General features: G+C 35.2%; 4 protein-coding genes across 4 annotated transcripts; 2 read left to right on the top strand and 2 right to left on the bottom strand.

Moving 5' to 3' along the window:
• Positions 1–10,628: 10,628 nt before the first annotated feature.
• LOC113353494 ((RS)-norcoclaurine 6-O-methyltransferase-like) lies at positions 10,629–12,027 on the bottom strand. Its single transcript, XM_026597071.1, has 2 exons — positions 11,220–12,027; positions 10,629–11,139 (listed from the first exon to the last, which is right to left on the bottom strand). Exons 1-2 carry the CDS (start codon positions 11,973–11,975, stop codon positions 10,846–10,848), a joined length of 1,050 nt encoding a protein of 349 aa, XP_026452856.1. The 5' UTR covers positions 11,976–12,027; the 3' UTR covers positions 10,629–10,845.
• A 691-nt stretch (positions 12,028–12,718) lies between these two features.
• Positions 12,719–13,909, top strand: LOC113351340 (F-box protein At5g07610-like). The gene has a single exon (XM_026595343.1). It carries the CDS (start codon positions 12,719–12,721, stop codon positions 13,907–13,909), a length of 1,191 nt encoding a protein of 396 aa, XP_026451128.1.
• A 9,167-nt stretch (positions 13,910–23,076) lies between these two features.
• Positions 23,077–23,613, top strand: LOC113351339. Its single transcript, XM_026595342.1, has one exon. The coding sequence runs from the start codon at positions 23,077–23,079 to the stop codon at positions 23,611–23,613; it is 537 nt and encodes a 178-aa protein (XP_026451127.1).
• A 571-nt stretch (positions 23,614–24,184) lies between these two features.
• Positions 24,185–26,265, bottom strand: LOC113353493 (bifunctional protein STORR-like). Its single transcript, XM_026597070.1, has 3 exons — positions 25,520–26,265; positions 25,075–25,427; positions 24,185–24,985 (listed from the first exon to the last, which is right to left on the bottom strand). The coding sequence occupies exons 1-3, from the start codon at positions 26,256–26,258 to the stop codon at positions 24,353–24,355; spliced, it is 1,725 nt and encodes a 574-aa protein (XP_026452855.1). The 5' UTR covers positions 26,259–26,265; the 3' UTR covers positions 24,185–24,352.
• Positions 26,266–27,542: the final 1,277 nt, after the last annotated feature.

Below are 27,542 nucleotides of genomic sequence, written 5' to 3'. Positions count from 1 at the left end.
GGAGGTTTTTTTCAACATTCTCAGGGATTGGATTTTCGGGTTTGCTAGTTCCAACTTTTTCCTTACCTATTCCCTCTGATTTGGATCTTCTCATGTTACCTGTTGAATCTCTCTTGCTACTGGATCGAACCATTTTCGATTGATGGAATAAGATGAAGGAAGGAGAACAGGAGAGGGATTAGAGAAGATAGATTAGAAGAAGATTAAACGTTTTTTAATTAGTTTTTAAGTTTAGGGTTTAAGTTTAGGTTAATTAGTGCAGGGGTACTAAAGTAACTTCATCCTGTTTTGATCTCCTCTTAGTAAGGGCACATGTCCATTTAAATTTGAGTATACCCCAATCTAGCCAGGTTTTCTGCACTATTTTGATGTGAGTAAAACTGTGATAAATCTCGTAGAACAGATCACGGTTGATTTATATAGTGTCTGTACTGGAATCGTACGTGCAAATCACACGCCAGAAAAATCATTGTCCCTTATATAGAGTTTAGATCACTGTTCACTGCTTTTATGTGATCTAAGGTTCACTATGTATATCGAAACTCACATTTCTGAAAGATTGTGGTCTCTAGATTCCTCTTCAATCATCACATATTTCAAGACTTTAGATCGGAGTTCTTAAAAGTGATTTATAATCATTATCCCCCGTCGAATGAAATTACCAGCGAAACTGGACGGTGGGATCATGAAGCAGGTGATGGCTCACCAAACAGCCACGGTTTTCTTAGTTAACAAACGACCACGATTTCTTTATAAATAGTAACGTCTGTATCTATTCCAAAAATGTCTTGACGAACAACTATTGCTGAATCATTTAGCACTAGAAGTATCAGTTTTAAATTTGACATATTAAAAAATAGCTCCCTACAGTTCCATCGACGCCCACTTGATTAACATAACATTAAAATATGATCATACAAATGCTAACTGTTGGTTGATTAACACAACATTAAGATTCATTATACATATTGACCTAAAAAAATCCGTAGTCATTTCCTTACCCACACTACTCTTAAGGCTAAGTTTCAAGCATTAAACTCATCAAGTGACAGTTACTAAAAACTGTGGTGAAAACCACGGTTCCTTTTCTCTCTATTTGAAAGCCGGGAGCAGTGGAGCCGTGGGCGTGAAGGGACGATTAACACAAGGAAGTTCAAAAAAGTAAAACAGCGAGAACATGGTCTTTGTTTATTCACTTGATCCTAATGTTATTGGGGGAGAACTCAAATCCCACCCGAATTCTATTTCTCTCATCATCGTTGTAAAATATTAGCGCATGGAACGCATTTTTTTGTTTTTGTAGGCAAGAGAAGCGTCATTACTGAAGCAAAGACCCTATGCACAAATCCTTAGATTTACGTGAATGTGATGGAGGTATATATATTTACATCCGCTTGTATCACGAATAACAGTGGAGAACTCTGTCAGATACAATATGACAAGAAGTCTGTAAAATAAAATTATTTCTTCTTCTGATGTGTGTTAGACGCAAATGGATACTCTATTAGTACAAATTTAGAATGCCACCACGTAGCATAAAAGAGTCAAGGTTGGGTAAGATTGCAAAAGTTATATTGTCTTACTTACTCCTCCGGCCTTGGACTGTCTGTCTGTTTGATACAGACAAGACAACTAACTCCAGTACAACTTTACTCCAAGTAAAACCCCATTCCTATATGTTGATCTCCAAATTTGTTCTCATCCCAGATTCCATCCTTGTCTCATGTTAATCTTTTAATCTGTGCATGATACACACCTCATATGAGTCATCATTTTTTATGCTCTATACTGTATAAACTCATCAAACAAGCCGGCTACAAAGACAAAAGGCGCACATGTGCTCCGCAAGTGGAATTGGAGGGGAAAGTGTCAATTAAAGCTCCAAATTTTGAAACGCATATTTCTGAACCTGACGCGTCTAGTGACGCAGTTTTCGTCACCAAATTTGGAACGGATATAACACTACTAATCTAATGCGCAGAAATCATGGTTCGTGAACACTATCCGATGGATCAGGATATACTCTCTAGTGTAGTACGTGTAAGAGAAGAAAGCAATACGGAGATTGGAGGTGATGAGAAGGGAAGAAAAGAATGAGAAATCAGAAGAACAATAGGGTTTAGAGATGAGAATGATAGAAAGCTCTGAAAAGAGTTGTTTTAAATAATCTTGATAATAATAATTGTGTGTTACAAGAACGTAATAAGCATGTTTATATGGGCATGACAAGACCTAGAAATAGTAAAACTCTAAAAGAAGAAATAAGGAAACTCTAAAAGAAGAAGTTTCTAGACTTGATAAACAAGTAAACCAAAGTATATGCTATGAATCAACTGTGACAGTTGACACAACGTAAAGAGATCAACTGTGAGAGTTGATACAACATAAAGTGATCAACTGTCATTGTTGATACAGACCAATTGGATCAACTGGAACAATTGATACATTGAAAACAGGTAGATGTCCTACATCAGTCCCCCCTTCTTGATAAAAACTCGTCTCTGAGTTTCTTGAAACAAATAATAGGTTATTATCACCATGAAAGGTGAAAATATCTTGAACATTGAACACATTAGAAATGTTCCATTCCTTGGGTAGATCAATGACATATGCATTGCCACTGTTTTTCGTCATGATTTTGAAAGGGCCGTACTTCTTCATCTTAGTCTTGTTATAGGTACCAACTGGAAATCTTTCCTTGCGTAGATGAATCATCACTAGATCTCTCTCTTGAAAAGTTTTGAATCTTCTATGCTTATCTGCAGCATCCTTGTATTTAGCATTAGACTGCTCAAGTTTTTTTTTGACCTCATGATGTTAGTTGAGAAGCTTGCTCCAACAGATTATCAGCTTTGACATTGGATTATGTAACTTAGGAAGTACAACCAAGTCTAATACATGATTAGGAACCTTTGAATAAACAATTTCAAAAGGAGTTTTACCTGTAGATCTGTTTACTGAAGTGTTGAATGCAAACTCCATGTGAGGCAACAAAATATCCCACTGTTTGTTGTTATCAATACTTTTAGCTCGAATCAAATTTCTCAAAGAACGATAGACAACTTCAGTTTGTCCATCTGTTTGAGGATGTGAAGTAGTGCTGAACTGCAAACTAGTTCCCAAACGCATCCATAATGTCTTCCAGAAATAACTTAGAAATTTTGTATCTCTGTCAGGAGTAATAGGCTTAGGAATGCCATGTAATCGAACTATTTCTCTGAAAAATAAAGATGCAACATTTGAAGCATCAGTAGACTTTTTACAGGCTATAAAATGAGCCATCTTGGAATATCTATCTACCACAACCATCACTGAATCATTTCCTCTAGCTGTACGAGGTAAACCAAGAATAAAATCCGTACTAATGTCCACCCATGGAGCTTATAGAATTGGTAAAGGAGTGTAAAGTCAGGTGTTTTGAACAGTACCCTTAGCTTGTTGGAAAACCATGCACTTCATAACGTATTTTTGTACATCACGTTTAAGTGAAGGCCAATAATAGCGTACCTCTACAAGTGCAATAGTTTTGTCTCTTCCAAAATGGCCACCAAGTCCACTTCCATGCAATTCACGTATTAAATGAAGACGTAAAGAACCATTAGGAATACAAAGACGATTACCTTTAAATAAAAAGCCATCTTGAATGAGAAAATCATCAACTCCATGAGCCAAAGAACTGCATTGTTCCCAAAGTGACTTGAAGTCATCATCCTCAACATAAATCTCTTTGATATAATCAAAAGCAAAACTCTCATTTCGAATAGTTGCCAAAAGATGTCGCCGTCTACTCAGAGCATCTGCAACTTGATTAAACTTTCCACTTTTATGTTTGACATAAAAAGTATACTTATTAATTATGGATAACCACCTATCATGCATACGATTAACCTTAGATGAAGTCTGGAGATATTTCAAAGAGTGAGTATCAGTATTAATCACAAATTCTTGATGAACCAAATAAGTATGCCACTGTTTAAGAGCTTGTACAAGAGCAAGCAGTTCCAATTCATATGTAGACCACTTTTTTTGAGTATCAGAATTCTTTTCACTATGGTAAGCAACTGGATGTCCTTCCTGAGACAAAACTTCTCCAATTCCAATAATAGAAGCATTACAATCAACTTGAAAAGGCTTGGAAAAGTCAGGCAGTGCAAGGATAGGAGCTGAACATAGTTTTTCTTTAAGAGCATTGAAACTTTTGTTAACTCTTCAGTCCATATGAAATTTTCCTTCTTCAAACAATCAGTAAGAGGTGCATCAATGATGCTGAAATTTCTTACAAACCGCCTATAAAAAGAAGCCAATCCATGAAAACTTCTCACATTTGATAGAAGTAGGAACATGCCAATCCATAATAGCTTGAACTTTAGAAGGATCCACATGAATACCCTTGGAAGAGATAACATATCCCAAGAAGGTAACTTCAGATGACATAAATGCATTTTTTCAAGTTCACAAAAAAAGAATTGTCGTATAAAACTTTGAACACCTGAGAAAGATGATTGATATGCTCTTTTGCACTTCTACTGAAAATTAATATGTCATCAAAGTACACAATGACAAACTTACTCAGAAAAGGTTGCAAAACCTGATTCATGAGCCTCATAAAGGTGCTAGGAGCATTAGACAAGCCAAAAGGCATAACTAGCCATTCATATAACCCCTCTCTTGTTTTGAAAGAAGTTTTCCATTCATCTCCAACTCTGATTCTAATCTGATGATAACCACTGCGAAGATCAAGTTTAGTGAAAATGATAGACCCTTATAAAAGATCAATCATATCCTCAGTACGTGGAATAGGAAACCTATAAGGAATGGTGATACGGTTCAAAGCTCTGCAATATATACACATTCTCCATCGATTATCCTTTTTAGGCACCAGAAAAGCAGGACAGGCACAAGGGCTATTACTAGGTATAATTGACCCCTTAGTCAATAAATCATTAACTTGACTCTGTAATATTTCAAGTTCAGTTGGACCCAACCGATAATGAGCTTGACTAGGTAAAAAAGCTCCAGGTATAAGATCAATGCAATGTTGAACGTCTCGAAAAGGTGGTAAACTCACAGGTAATTCTTCAGGAAATAATGCTTTAAATTTAAATAGTAAAGGTTGTACCCGAGTAGGAATTGTTACCATAGGTTTGGTGTCTTCATGAGAACTCAAAGTGTGAGATGAGTTTAAGGAGCGAGTGATGGTAGCCACTAATGCAGTAGTTTTGCAATCACTACGTTCTTGAATCACTGAAGAAGACGTGGAAAGAAATAAAGTCACTCTTTTACCATCTTTGTAAAAGGTATAAGTATTCTCAAAACAGTTATGAGCTGCTCTAACGTCATACTGCGATGGTCTTCCAAGTAAGAGATGTATTGCATTCATATCGATAACATCACATAGCACAAATTCTTCATATCCAACAAAAGAAAACTTAATAACATACTGATGAGTAATTCTCTGTGTAGAGGAACTATTCTCCCAACCTATAGAATAAGGAGTAGGATGTGGTGTAATTGGTAATCCCATTTTCTCTACAACAACAGATGCAATGTAATTATCGACGCTGCCACTGTCAATGATCATATCATAGACCTTGCCACCTATAAAGCACTTGGTTTTGAAAATATTATGTCTTTGAGAATAACATGGTTCAGTAAGCATGAGTGGTCGAATCATTCCAACAAATTGTTCACCGTAAGTCTCATGTAATTCAATATTTTCAGCTTCTTCACCTTCATCATCATTAAAAATTTCAACATCCTTTGATTCAGTATGTACTTGATTATCTCCAACGAAACCATTAAAGCGCCGACAGTCAGGTGAAGAATGACCAGGTTGATTGCATTTATTGCATTTATCTCCACGAAATTTCGAATAAATATTAGTTGGCTTATTTGGAGGAGGAAATGGATTCTGCATTCTATTAGAAAATCTGACACTTGTTGGTTTATGTTGATGTTGCTGAATGGATTGATGCTCAATAGGAGATGCTAAGATAGGTGAAGTATTGGAAGTAGAAATGGGTTGAGAAAAAGAAAAGCTTATTGGTTGTTCTTGTGAACCATAACTGAATTCTTGTGGATCAACAACCATTGTTGATCCCATTTCACCTTGGTTACCATAATAAGAATTTGATAGTCTGGCAGCTTTATAAAAATGTTGATAACGAGCTTGTCGTGGAGTTGTTTGTCTGGAAGAATTTAGTACACTCCTTTCAACCTTAATAGCTTGTTGAATAGCTTCAACCGTGGTAAATACGGATTGCGTCATTCCCTGTTGAATTAGGTTGTTCAATCCATCGATAAAACGTGCAACCAACTGTTCTTCAGTTTCATTCAATCTGTTGCGAGAAATTAATGCATAGAACTCAGCTACATATTCTTCTACTAGTCTAGCTCCTTGTCGACAGTTTTGAAGTTTGAGAAATAGCTGTTGTTTTTAATCTTGTGGTAAAAACTTAGCTCTTAATAAGTCTCGCATTCTCTTCCAATTTCGTATAGGAGGTTTGTGATACTTACAGAGATCATCACAGAGAGTTTCCCACCAAGCTGCAGCTCCACCTTTAAGTTTATATGCTACCATTTTCACCTTAGAAGAATCAGGGACTTCCATAAAAGTGAAAAACGATTCTACTTCATATAACCAATCCAGAAAATCCTAAATATGTATCCACCATTAAAGTTAGGTATGTCAGCCTTTATTTTATATTCTGGAAGGTTTCCATAATGATTCATATTAGACTTCAATCGTTTTTCCTCTATCCATTGTTGTTCTTGGATGTCTTCGGTTTTGTCTTCGTCATCACTGTTGATAGTTACTATTGCAAAGGTTTTGTGAATATAACCTTCTAATGGTTTTGTGTGCTGAATGACATGTTAAACATTTCCAGGAATAGACGTATTTTGAACAAAGGAAGGTTTAACTTTTTTTGTTGCATCGTCTTCTTTATCTTTTGTTTTCGTTTCTCCATCCGTATCATCGATTAAATCGGGTATGTTTTCCTTTTCTAAACCAATGTGGTTCAATAATTTGTTTACATAATATCCTTGGAAAACTAACCTCTTTTCTATAGTTTCAAACTTCTTTTCCAAACTACCAGTAAGAGTTTTGACGTTTGTTTCATGGGTTTCAAATTTGGTAGTAAGTTCAGACATGGAAGTTTTCAAGAGTTCCTTCAGTTCTTCAATAGCTTTTGTAAAAGTTGCATCTGCCATTGATGTGTGAAGAATTTGTATGGATGTAGAAGTTGTGCGAAAGCTGTTTAAGGATTTGTTTCTAGATAAAAACTAAAAACGATGTATCTGATACCAATTAGTGTAGTACGTGTAAGAGAAGAAAGCAATACGGAGATTGCAGATGATGAGAAGGGAAGAAAAGGATGAGAAATCAGAAGACCAATAGGCTTTAGAGATGAGAATGATAGAAAGCTCTGAAAAGAGTTGTTTTAAATAATCTTGATAATAATAATTGTGTGTTACAAGAACATAATAAGCCTGTTTATATAAGCATGACAAGAACCTAAAAATAGTGAAACTCTAAAAGAAGAAATAAGAAAACTCTAAAAGAAGAAGTTCTAGACTTGATAAACAAGTAAACTAAAGTAGATGCTATGAATCAACTGTCACAGTTGACATAGCGTAAAGGGATCAACTGTGAGAGTTGATACATCATAAAAGGATCAACTGTCATTGTTGATACAGACCAATTGGATCAACTAGAACATTTGATGCATTGAAAACAGGTAGATGTCACATCACTCTCTCATACAGATTTCCTATTCGAAGAACCATAGGAAACAGTATTTTCATAAATGTTTGCTGCTACGAAAATAGTAGGGGGGACGACTGTCTTTTCCATAAGACAATGTTAGTGGATATCTTTTAAAGGTATCTGTTGGAGATGCAGAGACATCTCCAATAGATATTAAATCCTCTATAAATTGCGAAGGCTTTTTTCTATTCGTCAAAATCTAGTATTTCTTTTTTCTCCAAGCATCATCAGAATTTAATAACTGTATGTAGGGATGAACATGGTTCGGTTTTCATCGGTTATTGAAAAAACCAAAACTGAAACCGAAGTACTCGGTTTTCCAATATTGAAAACCAATGGAACCATTTATCCTACTCGGTTTGGTAATTAACCAAGTCGATTTTGGTTAACCAAAAGATTTGTAAACAGTTTTTCATTTTCGTTAGTTTCCCATATCCGTCAGGTAGAGTTATCAATAAAAAATGAAAGTAACATGAAACTGATAGAACTTAACCTTCTACAAGCCTACAAATATATTTTTTAAGGAATTAAGGTTTTAAGCATGTACTAATACCAGCACAAACTAGACTTCCATCAATTTGTTATCTGAGTAACCATTAACCTACATCTTTTTAGATGGAAAATAAATCTAGATTTCTCATTCTTCATAGGATCAGCAACAAATATAGCGTTACAGTGACGACACTTTGCATGTTTTGAAGGTGGCACTTACATATCAAAGTGATCCCATACTGCATCTCTAACTTAATGCCGGCTACCGATTGGTGTTGCATTTTCCATAGAATGGTGTCATAGTACCCACACTTAAGTAGAAGCTAGTTATATGAATAAAGCCTCCCTGTACACCCCAACATTAACCACATTTATCTATGTTCCTTCATATCCAAACACTCAATACTGTTCCCCAACATACCTAAGAAATTTCAGTTCTTAAAGCACTTCACATTATGCAGTGAGCAAATCTCAACACTGCAGTGGCAACAACATACCCCAGAATCTAGATAGATCATTGGCAACAACATAACATCAACACTATGTTGGCAACAACATTAATGTATAAATGCTAGATATCAAATTGTTTTCCCGTCTCTTCTAAATGTTTAAAATGACTAACTATCTTAATGTTAAAAAGACGGAGAGGGGAAATGCAAAGACACTGTTGAGGGGAAATCCGAATGTGTGTAACTCTGAGATCACATTTAACTCTCCACAGTCCATACACATTCAAACTATGTTAAACAAGCCATAAGAACTGAACCAAGTAATTTATGTACAAAATGTACAACAAAGAGATCAACACTCTCACATGTTCGTGGTACTAGATAAAGGAGCAGATGCACAACAAATAACCCTCCTAGAAATTCAATTGTTCTCATCCAGTAAAATGCAAAGGCATAACCTGCCTAGAAATTCAATAAATATTATCTCTCTAAGAATAAGACAGGTCCCATCTAAAACCAAAGACACGAAAAAAGATGTACAACAAACAAGTTAGTTGTTTCCCAACAGTCCACAACTTGCTTATTAATCCTAAACAATTGTTCAAGATTCAATACTTAGAAAATACAAGAAGAAGAAGGGCATACAACTATTATGAATTATTTGGTAAAAAGATAAAAAGATTGAGAAATCATCATATCTGATACCAACAGACAATCCAGTACCTTGTTGTAAAGATGACTCCAAGTTGCCAAGAATCTCTAATGCTTCATGCGCTGCAATTAACAAAGACAAATTCATCAACACCAACAAAACCTGATGTATTCGATTCCTCAAATAAAATTGATAACCCCAATAAAAAACCCAATCAACCTAAAATCAAACTCAATCGCTTCTCAGACTTCTTGAAAGCTTACCAATTACAAAAATTAGCTTCAAAATCGAGAGAAACCCTAAAGATAATTTAGAGCACAGATCCTTAGTTCAACCACTGAAACCTGAATATCAAACATATAATACCATAAAATCAATTCAATCAAACGAAATTATCCCACATATTAACCTTAATTCATAAACTTAATGAAAACCCATGTTCAGAAACAATAAAAAAAAACATCACAGGAAATCAAAGATTAACTTACAAGGGTGCTGATTTGGAACCTTGCATGGTAGATTTGTGATTACTTAGTGGATTCTAAGAAGAAGAAGAAGAAGAAGAAGAAGAAGATGGCGATGATTCGATGAATCTGGTGATGGTGGTGAATCTTTGTGCGTCGAAGAGAAGCAGTAGCAGCCGAGAGAAAGAGTGAAAGAGAAAGAAGAAGGGATCTGCTATGTTGGAAAGAAAAAGATGAGACCAATATACATAATTCTGACGCTACGATTAACTATTATCAATATCGATGGCTATAATTAGTCAATGTATATACCATTCGATTTTCACGGTTTTTCCGGTTCGGTTTTGAGCAACAACCGAAACTGAAACCACTTCTATCGGTTTTTCAAAACTAACAACCACAATGAAACCATTGTGTTATGGTTTCCGTTCGGTTCGGTTTTAAAAGGTCGGTTTCGGTTTAGGTTTTCGGTTGCGGTTCGGTTTTGTGCAGCCCTAACTGTATGTTCTTGGTTGGGTCAAGGAAGTAGAACTCTTGAATCCAACTACGTCGCTAGGGCTTCATTGTATCTCGAAAGCATTATTTCATTTATATCCTTGAAAAAAGTCTTCATATATTAATTACAACATCACTTGTCATTAATGCATTTAAAGATAAAGTTATAGTTTCAAGACAAAATATAAGGATATTGTGGGTAGTTATGTATATTTCTTGAACGCACAAGAAATACAGCCCCATTTGACGAGTAAATGGACAACTTCAGACTTGCAATCTCAGATAAATTACATATAAATGCATTTCCAGAAACTTTTTTGTTTTCATGAAGAGGAATCAAACGTACAAGACACTTCACCCCAGAGAGAAAAAAAGAAAAACTAAAAGATGCACTCATATTTTCTTTGCAGTTTTTAATACGACATAACAACATTCAGAAGAGAAAACTACAATTGTAGGGAAAGTAGGGAAATATACTTATTCGTAATTAAAAAAAACAGGATTATCCTAATAGAATTATCCTAATTAAGGATAAACCTCAATTACAGATTGAACTGCAGACATTTGACTAATCTTGTAGCTAGCAAAACCTGCGGCATCAATAAGTTTCTTCAATTGTTTTTCAGTTCTCTCTTTCCCACCAGTGTTAAGCATCATATCCAAATCTGATGCAAGTCTAATCTTTGAAAACGGATGAACCGAATCCGCAACATCCAAAACTATATCAACGATAATAACTTTCCCTCTTCGTGGTAGTGCTTCTTTGCATCGCTTTAAAATTTGAATGCACTTATCATCTCCCCAATCATGAAGGATGTTCTGAGAACAGGACATGATTAGAAAATTAATTCCTTAACCCTTTGATATATGGAACTAACAAAAAAAGTGTAAAGAGTTACCTTCATAAAGATGGCATCAGCACTAGGAATAGACTCGAACATATCACCTGAAATTTTAGTAATATTTGGCATGTCAGGAGATTCAGCTATAACATGCGGAAGATCAAAGATTGTGCACTTAATATTCGGGAAAGCTTCCGAAATCGCCATCATAGCAGCACCAGTACCACCACCAACGTCAACTAAGGTTTTAGTTCCATTACAGAAAACACTTTTGCATTCATTAACCAAAGCTGAATTAACTAATCTAGTATCACACGCCATTGCTTCATTAAAAAGTTGGTTCTTTTCAGGATTTTCACTCATATAAACCCAAATGCTCTTTCCCAACGCTTTCTCGAAAGCGTTACAATTACCAGGTAAACCCTCATTTAAATGATGCCATGGAGCTAACAAATCTTTATCATTCATTGCTAAAATCGAAGCAACCATTGATTTTTCCCAACCTCTTATCAAATATTTTGCTGGTGGAGCTAACGAGTAGGCGATTCCACCATTAAGTGAAGAAACTTCTGTGTTGAATATTTTCATGTGAACCAAGTAACGCATAATACGGAACAAACGATCTGAATTAACAGGTTGCACGGGAAGTTTAGAAGCTAACTCAGATAAAGACATTGATTTTCCATGGTTATGAATAGTTTCTGCGATCTCTAGTTGAACTGCACATTTGAGAACTAATGATTCTGAAAAACCATAAATTATTTTCCAGATTTTCGCTTGATTTTCTTGATCAATTTTGTTTACTACTTCCATCTTTTTCTGTAGATGATTGTGGTGGCTGTTATTGTGATGATAATGAGCTGTTCCTTACTTTCTTATATAGTACTCACTCATATGTTACTACTATTTTATAACTCAAAACTAATATTAGTGAGCACAGAAAAAAAAAGTTTCATTTTACCTAAACTTCATGGTGAAAGAATGGAATTTGGTAGGAGCAGTGAAGTTCCCACGAGCTCAATGAGTGAGCCTCACGTGGGCACCAAGCTAAACAAGCTCTCATAGCAGAACCATTCATCAAGGTGCAGGTATACTGCCATGGTACTAGCTACATGCACTGCCTCATTATGGGATTTTCGTTTAGTTTTGTTTTTTTATCGATATAAAAAATTCGGGGCTGGTAATATCACTCGATCACAAATTTACCACTGTACAACAGTGATACGGGCACCAGTAGTGTGCCATAAGTAATTCTTACCACTGCACCAGAGTGATATCGGCACCAACACCCACATGACATTGATGTATTTTTTTTTTCTTAGTAATCACATGATATTGATGTTGATCATTATTCAGGTATATACATGCAAAATGCATTACAGGTGCATGTTTCAAACCACCAAAATCATACTGTGGTTTTTTTTTTGTAAGAAGCTTCTACATTACTATAGTATTAAACTTCTCCTCCCCCTCTTCCCTCTTAGTTAATTTTCTTAGTTTATAATAACTTTGGTTCTTCCCAAGGCACCATTCAGTTCTTTTTCCAATTTCGGAAGATGTCTGTTTCGTTAACTATTTTTCAGTCATCATATCTAATAGCTACTAATCGTGACCTTTTGGAGCAAATTTTAGTGTGTTTACCAGTGAAATCCTTGCTTAGATTCAAATGCATATCGAAGAAATGGCTTTTTCTAATATCTGATGCATTTTTCATTCAAGAACACTGCAAAAGAAACCACCACCCCAAACGTTTTTCAATACCGGGAATACTATGTTCTGCCGGTAATAAGAGACCTGTATCTGAAATGATCTTCTTAGATGGATATGTGGGTGTTCCTTTCACTTTTAATACCCCAGCTTTCTTTGACGATCCAACGGGCATAGTAATAAGCCAATCTTGCAATGGTCTTTTCTGTTGTCGTAGTGACATGTTCAACAAAGCCAGTGAAATATACATTTACATCTTCAATCCATCCACAAATCATTGCAAAGTCCTTCCTACATATGATCAACAAATGGTAAACATGGGCTTTCATGTTATTAGCATTAGCTTAGCTTTTGATCCCATCAAGTCAAGTAATTATGAAGTAGTTGTTACTTGGTCCTATGGTAGAACAAAGCGCAATGGTAGATGTAAATATCACATTACAATCTACTCGTCCAAAACAAACTCTTGGAGGCTCTCTGGAGATGTCATTTATGCACCTGAATATGATTTGTCAAAGTCTGGTGTCTTTTGGAATGGTTTGTTGCACTGGTTAACAATGGATGAAACACAAGTGGTTTATTTCGATTTTGATCAAGAGTCATTTAATATATTGGCGTTACCTTCGCCTCCAGATGCTCCAAGATTGGCCTATAAGACTAAGAGGATTAAGTACTTCCGAGAGTGTAGGGGGAATCTGTACGTTATTCAAACCTTTGTACATGAACTTGTTGGATGTTTCGATATCTTGGAGGTGAAAGTTGATTACACCGGGTGGAATATTAAATACCATGTCGATCTTCGAGGACTGACAAGGGGTTACCCAGAAATTTCTAATGTCTCTGATTTCTCTGTTCTGTATGTTCATGAAATGGAAGGGCAGGAGTCGTCTTCGAAGTTGGTATTACGTGCAAGCAATAAGGTTATATCTTATGATGTCGAAGATGCCAGCTTTAAAGAAATTCAGGATTTACAACAAAATCTTTATGGTGTAATCGCTGATAAAGCATTTCCATACGTTGAATCACTTGTTTGTGTTTAATAAGCTCTTTTAAATAACTGGTGTTGTTACCTTGTATGTGTTTGTGTGGGTTGGGTGAGAAGATTGTTTTGATTTTCAGTACTACGTACTGCAGCACAGCAGCACGAATGAGACGTCTTTAAACTTTTTAAAGTCTTTCCAGTAGTTTTTTTTTTTTTTTTTTTTTTGCAGTAGCTGGTTGATCTCAAGAAAAACTAGAGATTTTGTTAACACCAAAATATTAGCCATTTCTTTAGTGATATACACACACATATTCTACTACTAGTGATATTATACAGCCACCAGTAGACCCTATTTTTTCACATACAAACAAAACCCATATCACATGAAATCCGCGAGACCCATTTCTTAATACACAAAATTATACAGCCATGACAACCACGAAATAGGGACAACAAGTAATAGTAATGAGAAGAATACCAAGAACCCAGTTTTATGCTTCAAAAAATAAATAAAAAAGAATCCAGTTTTCTAGCCTTTGAAAACTAAGACCATATCCTATGAAGTAGGGAACGCGAAATCGCCATAAAATCCTACAGAACAACCAATTTGATAGACATGTGAAGTAGGTCCTAACGTAAATTACGTAATAGGGGAAGACCATAACTTAAGGAAACTTATCATAAATGTTTGGCAGACTTCTTAGACTTATGATAAGAAATAGTTAAACAGTTAAATATCTTGTAGCTGACAATCTGGGTGTGTCTTACCCGAGAATGGTCAGCAGGGCCGGCCCTGATGTTTTGCTGCCCCGAAATGGAGGCAAAATAGTCGCCCCATCATAATAGTCCCTGCTGTCGATATGATCAACTTTAGCTTAGAATTTTTTTATCTGCCGAGGCATGTGTGTGGAATGGCAAGCAATATAGGGACACCATCATTCCGTTGAGTTCATTCATATTATTATCAGGACTACTATCATTCTCATGGTCATTCATACAATTATCAGCAGCACTGTCATTATCGTTGTCATTCTCGAAAGACTGCAACACACAAAAAATTGTATACCTTCCGTTCACAAGGTCTTATTTGAACCGCAAATACCCATAAGCAGTCATCTCCTTAGTAACCATTTGTCCACATTGACGCCTATGTATTCCCAAACACCAACAACAAGTGCAATCCATGGAGGTAAAACAATGGCTTCCTATAAATATAACATGGTAGAACCAAAATCAGTAACTGAAAGTATAAATGATAATCTATTTCTTATGACTGAATTGGGGGATTAGTTTTACTTAGCGTGGGGATGATGGCTCAAGTGGAAATGGTGTAGGATAACAGCAGAAGGAAGAAGGGGACGGATTTTCTAAAGAGTCCGAGAGAAGATGGGTGTCTGAAATGTATACGAAACTTCTTATATATTTAATACTAAGCCATTGAAGTGACTTTATTTGCAGTATACCCCTGAATATCTTGAAAATATGTCCCTTTTCTTATTAGTTATCACGATTTAGTCCTTGATTTTGGCTTATAACACAAAACCACCCTAAACGGAAAACTAATTTTGCTGCCCCTTCCTCGGTGCTGCCCCGAAGTCAACCTTAGTTGACCTTCCCTCAGGACCGGCCCTGATGGTCAGAGTGATTTAGTTGTTTTGTTTTTCACTAGGAATAACTTGTGCCGTAACGGCACGGCATGAGACGATAAAATTTTTGGTCATAATGATTTAAATAAATACTATAAACTATGAAAAGACTTATTTTGACCCATTCGAACTTGTAGTTATGAATGTATAAGTGTTTGTTATATTACCCAAGTCCCTAAATTATTGATGGCGCATTTTTAGGGAAAAAACCACCATATGTGTCCTCCTCTATTTGAAAACCCTAATTATAGCTTTGATAAGGACATAACTTGTGTTTTATTTACTACTAGCTCTTAACCCGTGCCGAAACGGCACGCGGATATTAAATTTAGTATTTTTATTAATTATCGAGTTTACTTGTCATTACAAAAGTGAAAGGAAAATCAATAGATATTTTTATTCTTCGGTACACTAATCTTTTATTATGTACTCATATATGATTCCTTTCTAGTATGTTTGATAATTTGACATTCTCCCAAATAATGGCTCTTCCCGAACCGTACCCTATCAAATTATTTTTCACATACTGTTCCACAAAAAACCAACGATATTTGATATGTTTTATAGTTTGCAAAGACAAAAAAAAAATAATATCAATCATTTGAAAGGGTATTGCCCTTCTGCATCTCCCTTATTTTAGCGACCGCGTAAAACCAACACATCAAACTATATAGGTTAAAAAAATTTACATCACTCGAACTCATTCGTCCCGTAAATAATTATGTACATATTAATAATGTCAAGATCCTTGTTGATTTTGTCCCCTTTAAAAATGGTTCAAAAAGATTAAAATTTAGAATGGACTCTACAATACATATTACATTTTATGTTTTTACAATCCGAATAACACAAATAAATACTAATTCATTTATCCAAGTCATTATATTATAAAACATTGAGCCATTTCGGATAGAAACCCATTCAACTCACAAAATATATATCTCCAATTCTTCAAAACCCTCAGACAATCGACGACATTGATCTTCTAAATGTGAAGTTATTCGCTGCATAAAAATATAGCTAGTAGTCAAATGGTTAACCACTTGATCCAATGACAATAGACTATAGTATCCATCATTATTGAACAAAAATAACGTTATGCCATTTAATAAGAAATACGTGAGACGATGCAAAATTACTCACTGGTGCAATTTGGTCACCAATACTTACGACTACAAAAACACCATCTACCATTTTTGTTATACTGAAATAGCTTCCATCACCATTTCCAACCGCACCACAACGTTTTTTCCTTTACACCATCGGGACCACCATTGTGATCCACTCAATAAATGTTGGCCAATTTAGATATTAGTTAATCGAATTATATTTAATATTATTATTTAATTGCTAATAGAATAATTTAATTATTTTCGCAACGTCTAATATGAAAAATTAATAGAATGGTTATTATGAAAGACGAATGAAAAATTAGTAATATGTTAATTAAATTTTAAACGTTAGATAAATTTTTAATCATCATTTATGAGAAACAATTAACAACTTAGATTTATCTATTGCAAGAATCAAAATGACAATTGTCCATAATAAGTTAAAAAGATTATGTCAGTTTTAACCTTTTCTATTTTTTTGTTGGCTTTATATGAACTGATAATTGTTTTTCATATTTTTTTAATTATTATGCTTCTTACGGAGAATTTCTAGGTTGACTGAAATATGTATCTCAAAGAAACCACCGAGTGAAACATGTAGTGGGACATACTGAAAAATCAACCATAACTTCTGTAATAATGTTATCTTTGTTCTAACGACATAGAATAACATTTTCCCACTACGAACCTGCACCACCGCCACCAGAACGACTCATTACCACTACCTTTTCTACCACCATCACTATCGTCACCGGCTCCATGCATCACCACTCTCAAACACCACCCTGGTTATCCCTAATTTCTATTAATATAATTATTAATGTATTTATTATTTATTTCATAAAAATATATTTAGAAAAATGGAATTGGTTAAAAAGAATTTTAAAAGTTATTATGTTTCTTAATTAACAAATATTATTTATTTAGTGAAAGTATATTTATTAAAATAATTATAAGACATTTATGATAAGAGATTAATTAAGTATTTATTATAAGAAATTAATGATATAATGATGATGTAACAACCACAACCACAGATTTAGCTTTCTCTGGGAGAAATCTGGACCATTCTTTAACTTGCCTAAGTTGTCCAAACTATATGCTTTATAAGGGAGACATATAATTTAAATAAATTTTTACTCTTATCAATTGTGATTTTATAAAACATGTAAAAATCTGGAACTTGACAAGGTTTAAAATTTTAGTACTAACAAAACCCTTTGAGTTTAATATGAACCCATCTACTCTAGAATGATTGCACGGTAATTATGGCATCCAAAAGTTCCTCAAAAGTTTCCACTAAACATTGAATACATGAGTTTGTCAAACAAAAATTGACACAAGAACAAAAAAACGTACTTTTATTTCAGAAGCAAGGTTAGTTTATACACTTACTCAACATTAGACTATTAGAATTAACATGCATACGCATTATTGTTCGAATTTTCTCTTGATGGTACCTTATCATATTTATCTGGTTCCCAAATGAAAAATATTTTTTTTTCTTCTTTTGTTGATAAAGATTCCAATATTGTTCTTTCTTTAGACTTTGATGAAGGATGGCTAATTTGTTACTGACAATAATATTAATTATACATGTTTTTAACTCCAAGAGATATAAATGATGGTCTTCATTTATCTTCTTGTCACATTTAATGTTTTTTTTATGATCATAATGATGAGGAAATCTAACTAATGTATATTTATAATTGAATGAGGTTACAAATCTTACATCCGTCGGATGTGTTTGGCTGGGATAGTCGGATGCAACGTTTGTCTCTCAAAATGTTATCCAACCGTCCAAAATCTAAAACCCCTTCTGTTTTGTATTATTGATACCAGAACTAGTCATAAAAACCCAAGGTGACCAAATTTGTGGTACAAAAACCCCAATCAAATGTTCGGATCCATTAAAACTCCATCTTAAACAAAATTGATACAAAAACCCCAAATTTTTAAATATTGATACAAAAACCCTAAATTTCAAAATTTGATTCATCAAATTTTGTAATAATACCAAAATTGGTTTCATCAAATTCTATGATGTTTCATCAAATTTTATGATGAAACCAAAATTGGTTTCATCAAATTCTTTGGGGTTTTTGTGTTACTTTTGTTTTGATGGGGATTTTTGTGTTACTTTTGTTTTGATGGGTTTTTTGTGGATGAATAGTGACACCTTTAGAGTTATAACTCGCGAACCATTTTCAGACACCATATCAAGAAAAAGAAAAAAAAAAGACTTACGATAAGAATACTCTAAACGGGAAATAATGGGATGCAAACCAAGTCTGATAGATCAAAAAAATAATCATCAGGGAACTTGCTGGCATAAATTAGGTTTTGTCGAGTGTCATTAAAAATATATATTAGGAATGTAGGTAAATAACTTGTATATGCATAATGAAAAGGGGCTATGCTAACATGTCTAGCACTGACGCGAATGCGGTGACACGAACATAACATGGCGCTAACTCGAAAACGAACAAATTTTCCAAAAACTAGGACGGGGACACATTATGAAATCAATGATATTTTCGATTAAAACGTATGTATCATGGAAGTAATTTCTCAACAGTTTCAATATCCATGCTTTAACCCCTAACACTGCAGCTATTAGCACATCTACTGATATGAACACATCTGGAGGAATGGTTAACAATGAAACAGAAACTATGCGAACTGAACTTACAAATGGTTATGAAGGCAATGCGCATGTAACCTCTTCTTTTCTCTCTCGCAAGTTAAACTGCTCTTTAAGTTTTATTTATTCCAACTGTTTCTTAGCGCATATAGACTATACCTACATTAACTTCATCAGTAATATTTCCCTTCATATTGTGCATATAGATATTCTAAGTATGAAAATAATTGCATGGAACTGTAATGGTTTTGCTAAGAAGAATGCTAGGAGTTATATGCTAGACCTCAATAAAATGTTAAATCCTGACATTGTGTTCCTTCAGGAAAAAAAAATCAATTCAGATAAAATTCTCAAACATGTTAGAGCCCTAAATTTCCCAAACCAATTCTTTGTCCCTTCTATAAGAAGAAGTAGAGGATTGTGCCTCTTGTCGAAAGATAGATTCAATCTGGATATTGTCTACAGTGATAGCAACATGATACATTGTCTTGTTCAAAGCGACCCTGCTAAATCCAAATGGATTTTATCATGTGTTTATGGTTCTCCATATCCACAAGAGAGAAAACACCAATGGAATCTTCTGAAAGACATTAGTTCTCAATTTGATGCTTCGACCCCTTGTATAATGGTTGGTGATTTAAATATAACTTTGCATGAAGATGAAAGATGCAATAATTCTGGTTCCAGCTCTTTCTCTTCGACTGCTAGTCAGATAATCCTAGATATGGGCCTTAGTGACTTAGGTTATCATGGTAACTCTTTCACATGGACAAGTAACTCCCATGGTACTGGAAAAATCCGCTCTAGATTAGATATAACTCTCATGAACTCTAACTGGTTATTGTTCTTTCCTGATTCTTGTCTGAAACATTTACCTTTCTTGGCTTCTGATCACTGCCCTGTACTTTTAGATATTTTTCCTAATAATGTTAACAGTGTAAGAAACTGGAAGTTCTTCGAATGATGGTTAAGAGATAAAACGTGTAAATATCAAATCAAAAAGGCGTGGACAAAACAAATCCGAGGATCTCCAGGTTTTATATTGGACAAAAAACTTTCAGAAACAAGGAGGGATTTATCGAAATGGAACAGGGAGAATTTTGGTAGCATACAAGGGAATCTAAAAGATTTGCAACAACAACTAAGTAATCTTCAGCAACCATCTGCTAATAGCATCGACAACACATCACTAGTTGAAGAAGTGGAGAAGGAGATAGAAGAATGGCATAAAAGAGTATAAGTCTTTTACAAGCAAAAATCAAGAGATACTTTCTTTCATGAGGTGGATCAAAACTCGAAGCACTTTCATCTTCAAGCCAATAAGAGGATAGCGCGAAACATGATTGAGTCCATTAAACAACAAAATTGAAATTGGTGCAGTGGCAAAGAACAACTTGAATCTCTCTTAATTGAGCATTTCAAAAGTATTATGACTACCTCAGATCCTCCAGATAATGATGAATTATTGAATCTGCTACCACCATGCATCACTGAAGAAGAAAACACCATGCTCACCAAGATACCTGACGAGACAGAAATATCTAATACTCTTAAACAGATGCAGCCATGGAAAGCGCCGGGACCATATGGCTTTCCTCCAGGTTTTTTTCAATCCAATTGGTGTACTGTCAAGGACGACGTCATTCTTATGGTGCAATTATTTTTCCGTACTGGAAAATTGCTAAAGAAGATAAATAAGACAAATCTTTGTCTTATACATACCCAAGTGCAAGCTTCCCCAAACAGTTGGAGATTACAGACTAATAGCATTGTGCAATTCTACATACAAGCTGATAACAAAGATTCTAGCAAATAGATTGAAAACTCAGTTGGAAAAAATCATATCACCAATGCAAGCCGCATATGCTCCTGGTAGAGAGATTGGTGATAACATAACTCTTGTTCAAGAGTTAATTCATTGTATGAAGAGGAGAAAAACAAAAAAACACTACATGGATCTAAAACTGGATATATCTAAGGCATTTGATCGAGTTGAGTGGTGTTTTCTAAATAATATTATGCAGAAACTCGGCTTCAGCAGCAAGTGGTGTGAACTAATTCAGGAATGCGTCAGTACTTCAGAGATTCATATCCTTCTAAATGGAGCTCCATGTAAGCCTTATAAGCCCACAAGAGGAATACGCCAAGGTGATCTACTCTTACCTTATTTATTTCTGTTAACAATGGAGTTTTTCACAAGGGCACTAGAAAAGGCAGTTGGGAAGATCCAAGGCATTAATATTTCAAGAAGAGCTCCACAAGTCAGCCATCTACTTTTTGCAGATGACTGCTTAATCATTGCAAAAGAAGATGTCCAGAATGTTACAAATCTACTGCAGGTTATAAAGTCATTCAGTGATATTTCAAGGCAACAAATTAACTTTCAGAAATCAGTTGTGTTCTTCTCCAAAAATATGCATCAAACACATTGCAGGATGTTGCTAAGAAGCTTAAAAATGAAGAAGATGGAGTTGGATGAAAAGTATTTGGAATTTCCTCTTTTTCTAAATAGAAAGAAAACTACATCGTTCTCTTCACTGGTGGAAAATACAAAACATAGGCTCACAAGAGGGAGATGTAAATTTATAAATGAAAGTGGCAGACCAGTTTTAGTGAAACATGTTCTTAATACCTTACCATCACATCACATGCGGATTTTTAAGATTCCAGATGCAACAATTAAGGAGCCAGATAAAGCGCAGAGAAATTTTTGGTGGGGAAAAGAGAAATCAGGAGGACTATATCTCACAGGATGACCAAACATTGGTAAAAAAAAATTTGAGGGAGGAATGGGCTTTAGAGACTTAAAAGCATTCAACCAAGCTCTGCTAGCCAAAGCTGCTTGGAGATTAATTAACAACGAAGACAAGCTTTGGGGTAAAGCTTTAAAGGAAAGATATTTTCCTAATACTTCAGGTTTACATGCAAAAAAGAAAAAAAAAACTCAACATGGGCGTGGCAGAGCTTACAAAGTAGTATGCAGTTTATCAAAAGCAACATCTTATGGATTGTTGGGAATGGTGCCATGATATCAACTTGGAAGGATAATTAAATCCATGGAAAACAAACTCCACCAACACCAATTATGGAGATGTACACTGAAAGAGCTTTTAGTCGAGTTGCTGATCTCATCGACCAAACCACGAGAACCTGGAAGATATCTACTATACAGCAGATATTCAGTCAAGAGGATGCTTAGATAATATTGAAGACTAGAATCCCACAAAATGCAGCAGATAAACTAATCTGGATTCTTACCAGAAATGGTGAGTTTACTGTAAGGTCTGCCTATAACAAGATAATGGAGCTAATAAATGGAGGTAATCGTATTGATGCAACATCAGCAGAATTTTGGAAGAAACTATGTAAGATACCTACTTTACCAAGAGCAAAACACTTCTTATGGAAGTGTTTACTGGATATCGTCCCATCAAATGAAAGAGTGGCTCGGCGGATGAATCATCGTGGAGAGCAATGCTCAATTTGCAAACAAGGCATAGAGACAACAAAATATATTATGTGGGAGTGCAGATTTGCAAGATCAATATGATTTACTACACCAGGAGCAAGAAGAAGCATGCCAGATGCAAATACTTCTATCCAAGACTGGATCAAAAGTTGGTTTTCTAATGATATCGCAGATCTAATTGATGATTGGGTAGTCAACATGGCTAATACAATATGGGAGATATGGAAGGCAAGATGTAGAAATGTGTTTGAAAATGTCAAACCAAATGCAATAGAAACTACCAGATGTATTCAGCTTCTTAATACGTCTAGAGCAAAGTAGATGCTACAGATACAAACGAAGAATGCAATAACCATGCATACTACTCCAGCTAGTTGGATGCCACATGCTAACCCTTATCATTCTTTTTGTTGTGATGCATCTTTTAAAACTGTGAATTCTATAAGTTATGCTGGATGGGGACTAATCCATCGTGATTTTGCAGGTACCTTCATCCACGCAAGATGTGAACATGCCAATGGAGTCGTGAGTGCCGAAGAGGCAGAATGCAGAGGATTAATACATGCATTAAAAGTAGCAGAAGAGTTAGGAGTACAATTTACCTATTTCGAGATGCATGCACAGCTAGTTGTCAAGGCAGTTAATGAGAATATCCATTCAGCAGCTTGGGAGAATCATTCAATCATATCAGATATCAAGCACAAGCTAGCAGCACACCCATATTGGTTTTGTAAATATATAAGTAGGAAGTTTAATTTACCAGCTGATAAGTTGGCTAAACATGCAAGAATTCATTCAGTTTCTAAAGTTTGGTTTGATTATCCTCCAAGTTTTACTGCATGTGCAATATTGGAGGATATGAACAATGTAGTTATTTCTAATTCCAGTTAATAAAAATTCCGTGTTTTGAATAAAAAAAAAAGTGTAAAACTAAGCATATGTATTGGAATAACGCTTACAAATAAAATCCAAGCATTATACATTTATAATTAAAATAGTGTGTGAAACATATGAGCACCGATGTGTTTGACGTGGTCACATGGAAACACGCACTTCCAAGTGTCCAACACGAGTTTGATACAGACACATGAGCATCTGAGTATCCTTGCCACACAGTGATGGGAGTGTGTTGATTAGTGTAAGTTATGTGGCATTCGTCGGGACTGTGTGGAGAAGTGTTCTTTGTGCGCAAGAGGAGGGCAATCCAAAACTACCGTTGCTGATCTGTACTTTGTCTTGCCGTTTCATGTATATCATTGATTTAGTCTACTAGCATGGTTAGACAGGAAATATTTTATGCGTGAAGTATTCCCCCTATTTTAAATTGGATTCGATTTTTGTTAGTTGTTATCAGTTTTGGAGGTATTTGTTTACGGACAAACTCGATTTAACGTGTAATTTACTGCAAAAGTAAAGAGCTGGCTGATTAACAAAATCAAATCATTTCTAGCAACCACGGGCATTATAATTTGAAATAGATATTTGAAACTGGAATACTAATACATGCCCGTGCTTAGTAACTTACAAAAGAAAGGAAATCAAATCAAATAGTAAATTCACTCTTCTAATCACTTGAGTCGAGTCCTATTTATTTTAGCATGCTCGGTTAACAAGACAAGATGATTAGTTACTAGGGTGTTCTTGGACTGATTAGAACGTCCACTGGCGCTACCTTGGCACTAAGAATGACGCTTGATGTTTCTGTCATGTCCACTTTCCCTCCTGGTGCCTTCATTTCGAACTCAAGAATAAGGCGTGTAAGTACCAAATGCATCAGTTCCAATGCGAAAGATGAACCAGGGCATTTTCGCCTACCGGTTCCAAATGGTATGAGTTCATAATTATGACCCTTTGCAATATCAATATTTCTTTTGTTGTCGCTCAAGAATCTCTCAGGTTGAAACACCGTTGGATCTTCCCACACTGTTGGATCACGTTGCATTTTCCATACGTTAACCCATACTCGTGTCCCAGCAGGAACACAGAAGCCACCAACAACACAATCATCACTAGTCATTCGCTCCATGACTGGACTCACTGGATACAACCGCATGGATTCTTTAAATATAGCGTGGATGTAAACCAGGTTATGAACATCATCAACGTCCACCACAACTATATCATCAGTTGATCTCCTTTTCATTCCAAAGTGTGCATCTACTTCTTGTTTCGCTTTGCTTAACACATGGGGATGGTTCAACAACAAAGAAATGGTCCATATCAAGACCGATTTGGTTGTGTCCGTCCCAGCCGACATTATATCCTGTAAGGTACCATCAATTTATAAATTTTCATTATAATAATTATCTTAGTTTTAATAAGAAATTACCTAGTAATTAGTATCATATATACCAGGATAAAAGATTTGATGGATATTTCAGGATTCTCCCCAGGAAGTTGTGACTGCTCCATAAGTGAAAAGCAAATGTCAATGAAGTCTTCTTGCTTATCCTCAACAGCTATGTTGGTTGAATTGTATTCTTTTCCTTTAGTCCTACAAAATTGTCTCTTCTGCCGACGTTCTTCAATTATACTCCCAAGTGTCATGTCTAATTTCTTGCCACAATTTTTCATTTTTCTCGTAAGACCAGTTAATCTGTCAATCCACCCTAGCCATGGAACTATATCTGAAATTGAAGATGTGGTCACAAAATGGGATGCTTCATGGTGTGCAAGTATGAATCTTTCGCGGCTGCTCATGGTACCTGTACAAATTGATCATAAGGTTACTCAGTAAGGCCTGAACACAATAATGAAACTCGCCTAAAACATATACTTTAATTACCTATAAACTCACCTGTCGCAGCATTTGATTCAGATCCGCCTATGCCAACTATCCTACCAACCACGTCGTGCGTCAAGTGTGTGAGCCAATCATCCATTCTTATTAGAGCTATTGCAGGAGTAGTAGCACCCTTTCTGTCACTGTTATGCTTTTTGTTGTTGTTGCATAACTCATAAAGCTTTCTAAACGAAGTATCCACTTCAGAAGTTACAAAGTGTTTGTACTTCAAAAATGTTTGATTAGCGAGGAGGTTATGTGTAGTTATCTTCCGTAACTCTCTCCAATATTCTCCATATGGTACCAAACCAACTCCATATCCATTTTGGTAGAACATATGCTCAAACGCTGAATGGGGAGGACGATTCGACAATAACTTGTCATTGGTTCCTGTAAAACACTCTTTTACCATTTCCCAACTACTCACTATTAAGGTCTTATGACTACCGAATCGTATGCTAAAAATGGGTCCGTACTTATCAGCCATTTTTGCAAGAGTTATATGTGTTGACTCTTTGGCGTTCGTGATAAGACGAAGATGACCTATCACAGGCCATGCGCCCGAAGCTTGTGGCACCGGAGTTTTGGTAACTGATGTTGTACATGATGATGATGAGTACTGCTTCTTGAGACCCTTCTTATTTCTCTCAATGCTGATCAGCTTATAGATAATGGTAAGCAATATGAGTAAAAGAGCAGCACTGGAAATTTGAAGATGTGAAGAAAAATGTAAATATTTTTTAAAGAACTCCATTGTTCAATATGTGCCTACTTCAGATTATTACTGTTGTTGGCTTCAATTTATAGCAGAAGATGAACATTCTTTGTCGGTTGCTGATTATTGGACGATCTGGACCCTCTATGCATATCACGAGTTACCCGTGAGTTCATGCAGAAACTTAATTATAGCAAGTATGATATATTCTTTTCCAGTTTCTAGACTTCTTACTATTTCACGCAAAGAAAACGCTTGTACGTTTAAAGAAAATTCCAACAGGGGTTCTATCGATCCAAAATGATGATTGATGTTGTGGTCATCATGGCATTTAACGTAAACGAAAAGTATTTCTTAAATCTAAAGGCATTTACTATTTAATTACAGAGAAATATAACAATTTAATTTAAACTCCCAGAAGAAAACCATCTAGACCTCCAGTTGACCACCAGCATGTAATCAATTAAACTTGTATAAACGTTGCTAAAAGTGACGAAAACCGTTAATGAATTGTTAGAAACGGAAATATCGTCTTGCAGTCCGGACTTTTGTTCTTCTTTAGGTTCTCCAAATCTAAAGATTTAAAGGCATAGACAAAAAAAGTTCTCATATTGAACGGTAAGAAAACCCTCGCTTTTTATTGGTCGATATAAATTTTTTTTTAAGTTTTGTGAAACGAGAATTTTGATGAGGACACTTGGCAACGTATGATTGGTTAGAAAAAATAAGAAAAATAGAAAAGGAAATAAAAAAGAAAACCAAATTGATTTGGAATTCAAACTGTCACAACTTTAGAGATCGAATTCAAGCCGTGAAATGGCAAAAGAAAGAAAGAAAAAAAAGCAACGTGAGAATTTAGAGATGTGACCATGTTAGGAAACTCTAACTACAATAGGAAACCAAAAAGAAAAAAGCTAAACCTAGCTACGAAAATTAAGCCTTAAAATATCTAAGAAAGGTAAAACACCTCCTGTTAGGATTCTACCTATAAATCTCCATCAAACTCACCAAGGATTAAACCCACATCTAATTATATCACTATTCATGTGGGTGGCCTTGTGGCTTAGCCTTAAACAATGTAGCTAAAGTATCTCATCAACAGATTATTTGGTTATGATTGATATACGTATTTTGGCAAGTCGTCCTTCCACCCGTATATAAGACAGCCCAGAAATAATACTAGGCTAGCGATGAAACATTTTTGGTCAATAGGTGCGGTTATTTAATTTTTATTGATAACTAAAATATGCCTATAAAATACTAGATGGATACATACATAAAAGTTTGTAGCTGAACAAAATCTATAATGAAACCTTGTCGGAG

This window comes from Papaver somniferum, chromosome 2 (assembly GCF_003573695.1).
Source record: "Papaver somniferum cultivar HN1 chromosome 2, ASM357369v1, whole genome shotgun sequence".
NCBI classification, from domain to species: domain Eukaryota; kingdom Viridiplantae; phylum Streptophyta; class Magnoliopsida; order Ranunculales; family Papaveraceae; genus Papaver; species Papaver somniferum.
The sequence above is the reverse complement of the archived record's forward strand: the minus strand, read 5'-3'. Positions and strand labels throughout refer to the sequence as shown.

Coding starts and splice junctions, on each gene's coding strand:
- LOC113353494 (XM_026597071.1), bottom strand. CDS start 11,975: ATGGAAGTAGTAAACAAAATTGATCAAGAAAATCAAGCGAAAATCTGG. Junction 11,140..11,219: donor CTGATGCCATCTTTATGAAG/GTAACTCTTTAC, acceptor TCCTGTTCTCAG/AACATCCTTCATGATTGGGG.
- LOC113351340 (XM_026595343.1), top strand. CDS start 12,719: ATGTCTGTTTCGTTAACTATTTTTCAGTCATCATATCTAATAGCTACT.
- LOC113351339 (XM_026595342.1), top strand. CDS start 23,077: ATGCATACTACTCCAGCTAGTTGGATGCCACATGCTAACCCTTATCAT.
- LOC113353493 (XM_026597070.1), bottom strand. CDS start 26,258: ATGGAGTTCTTTAAAAAATATTTACATTTTTCTTCACATCTTCAAATT. Junction 25,428..25,519: donor TGAATCAAATGCTGCGACAG/GTGAGTTTATAG, acceptor CAATTTGTACAG/GTACCATGAGCAGCCGCGAA. Junction 24,986..25,074: donor CCATCAAATCTTTTATCCTG/GTATATATGATA, acceptor GGTACCTTACAG/GATATAATGTCGGCTGGGAC.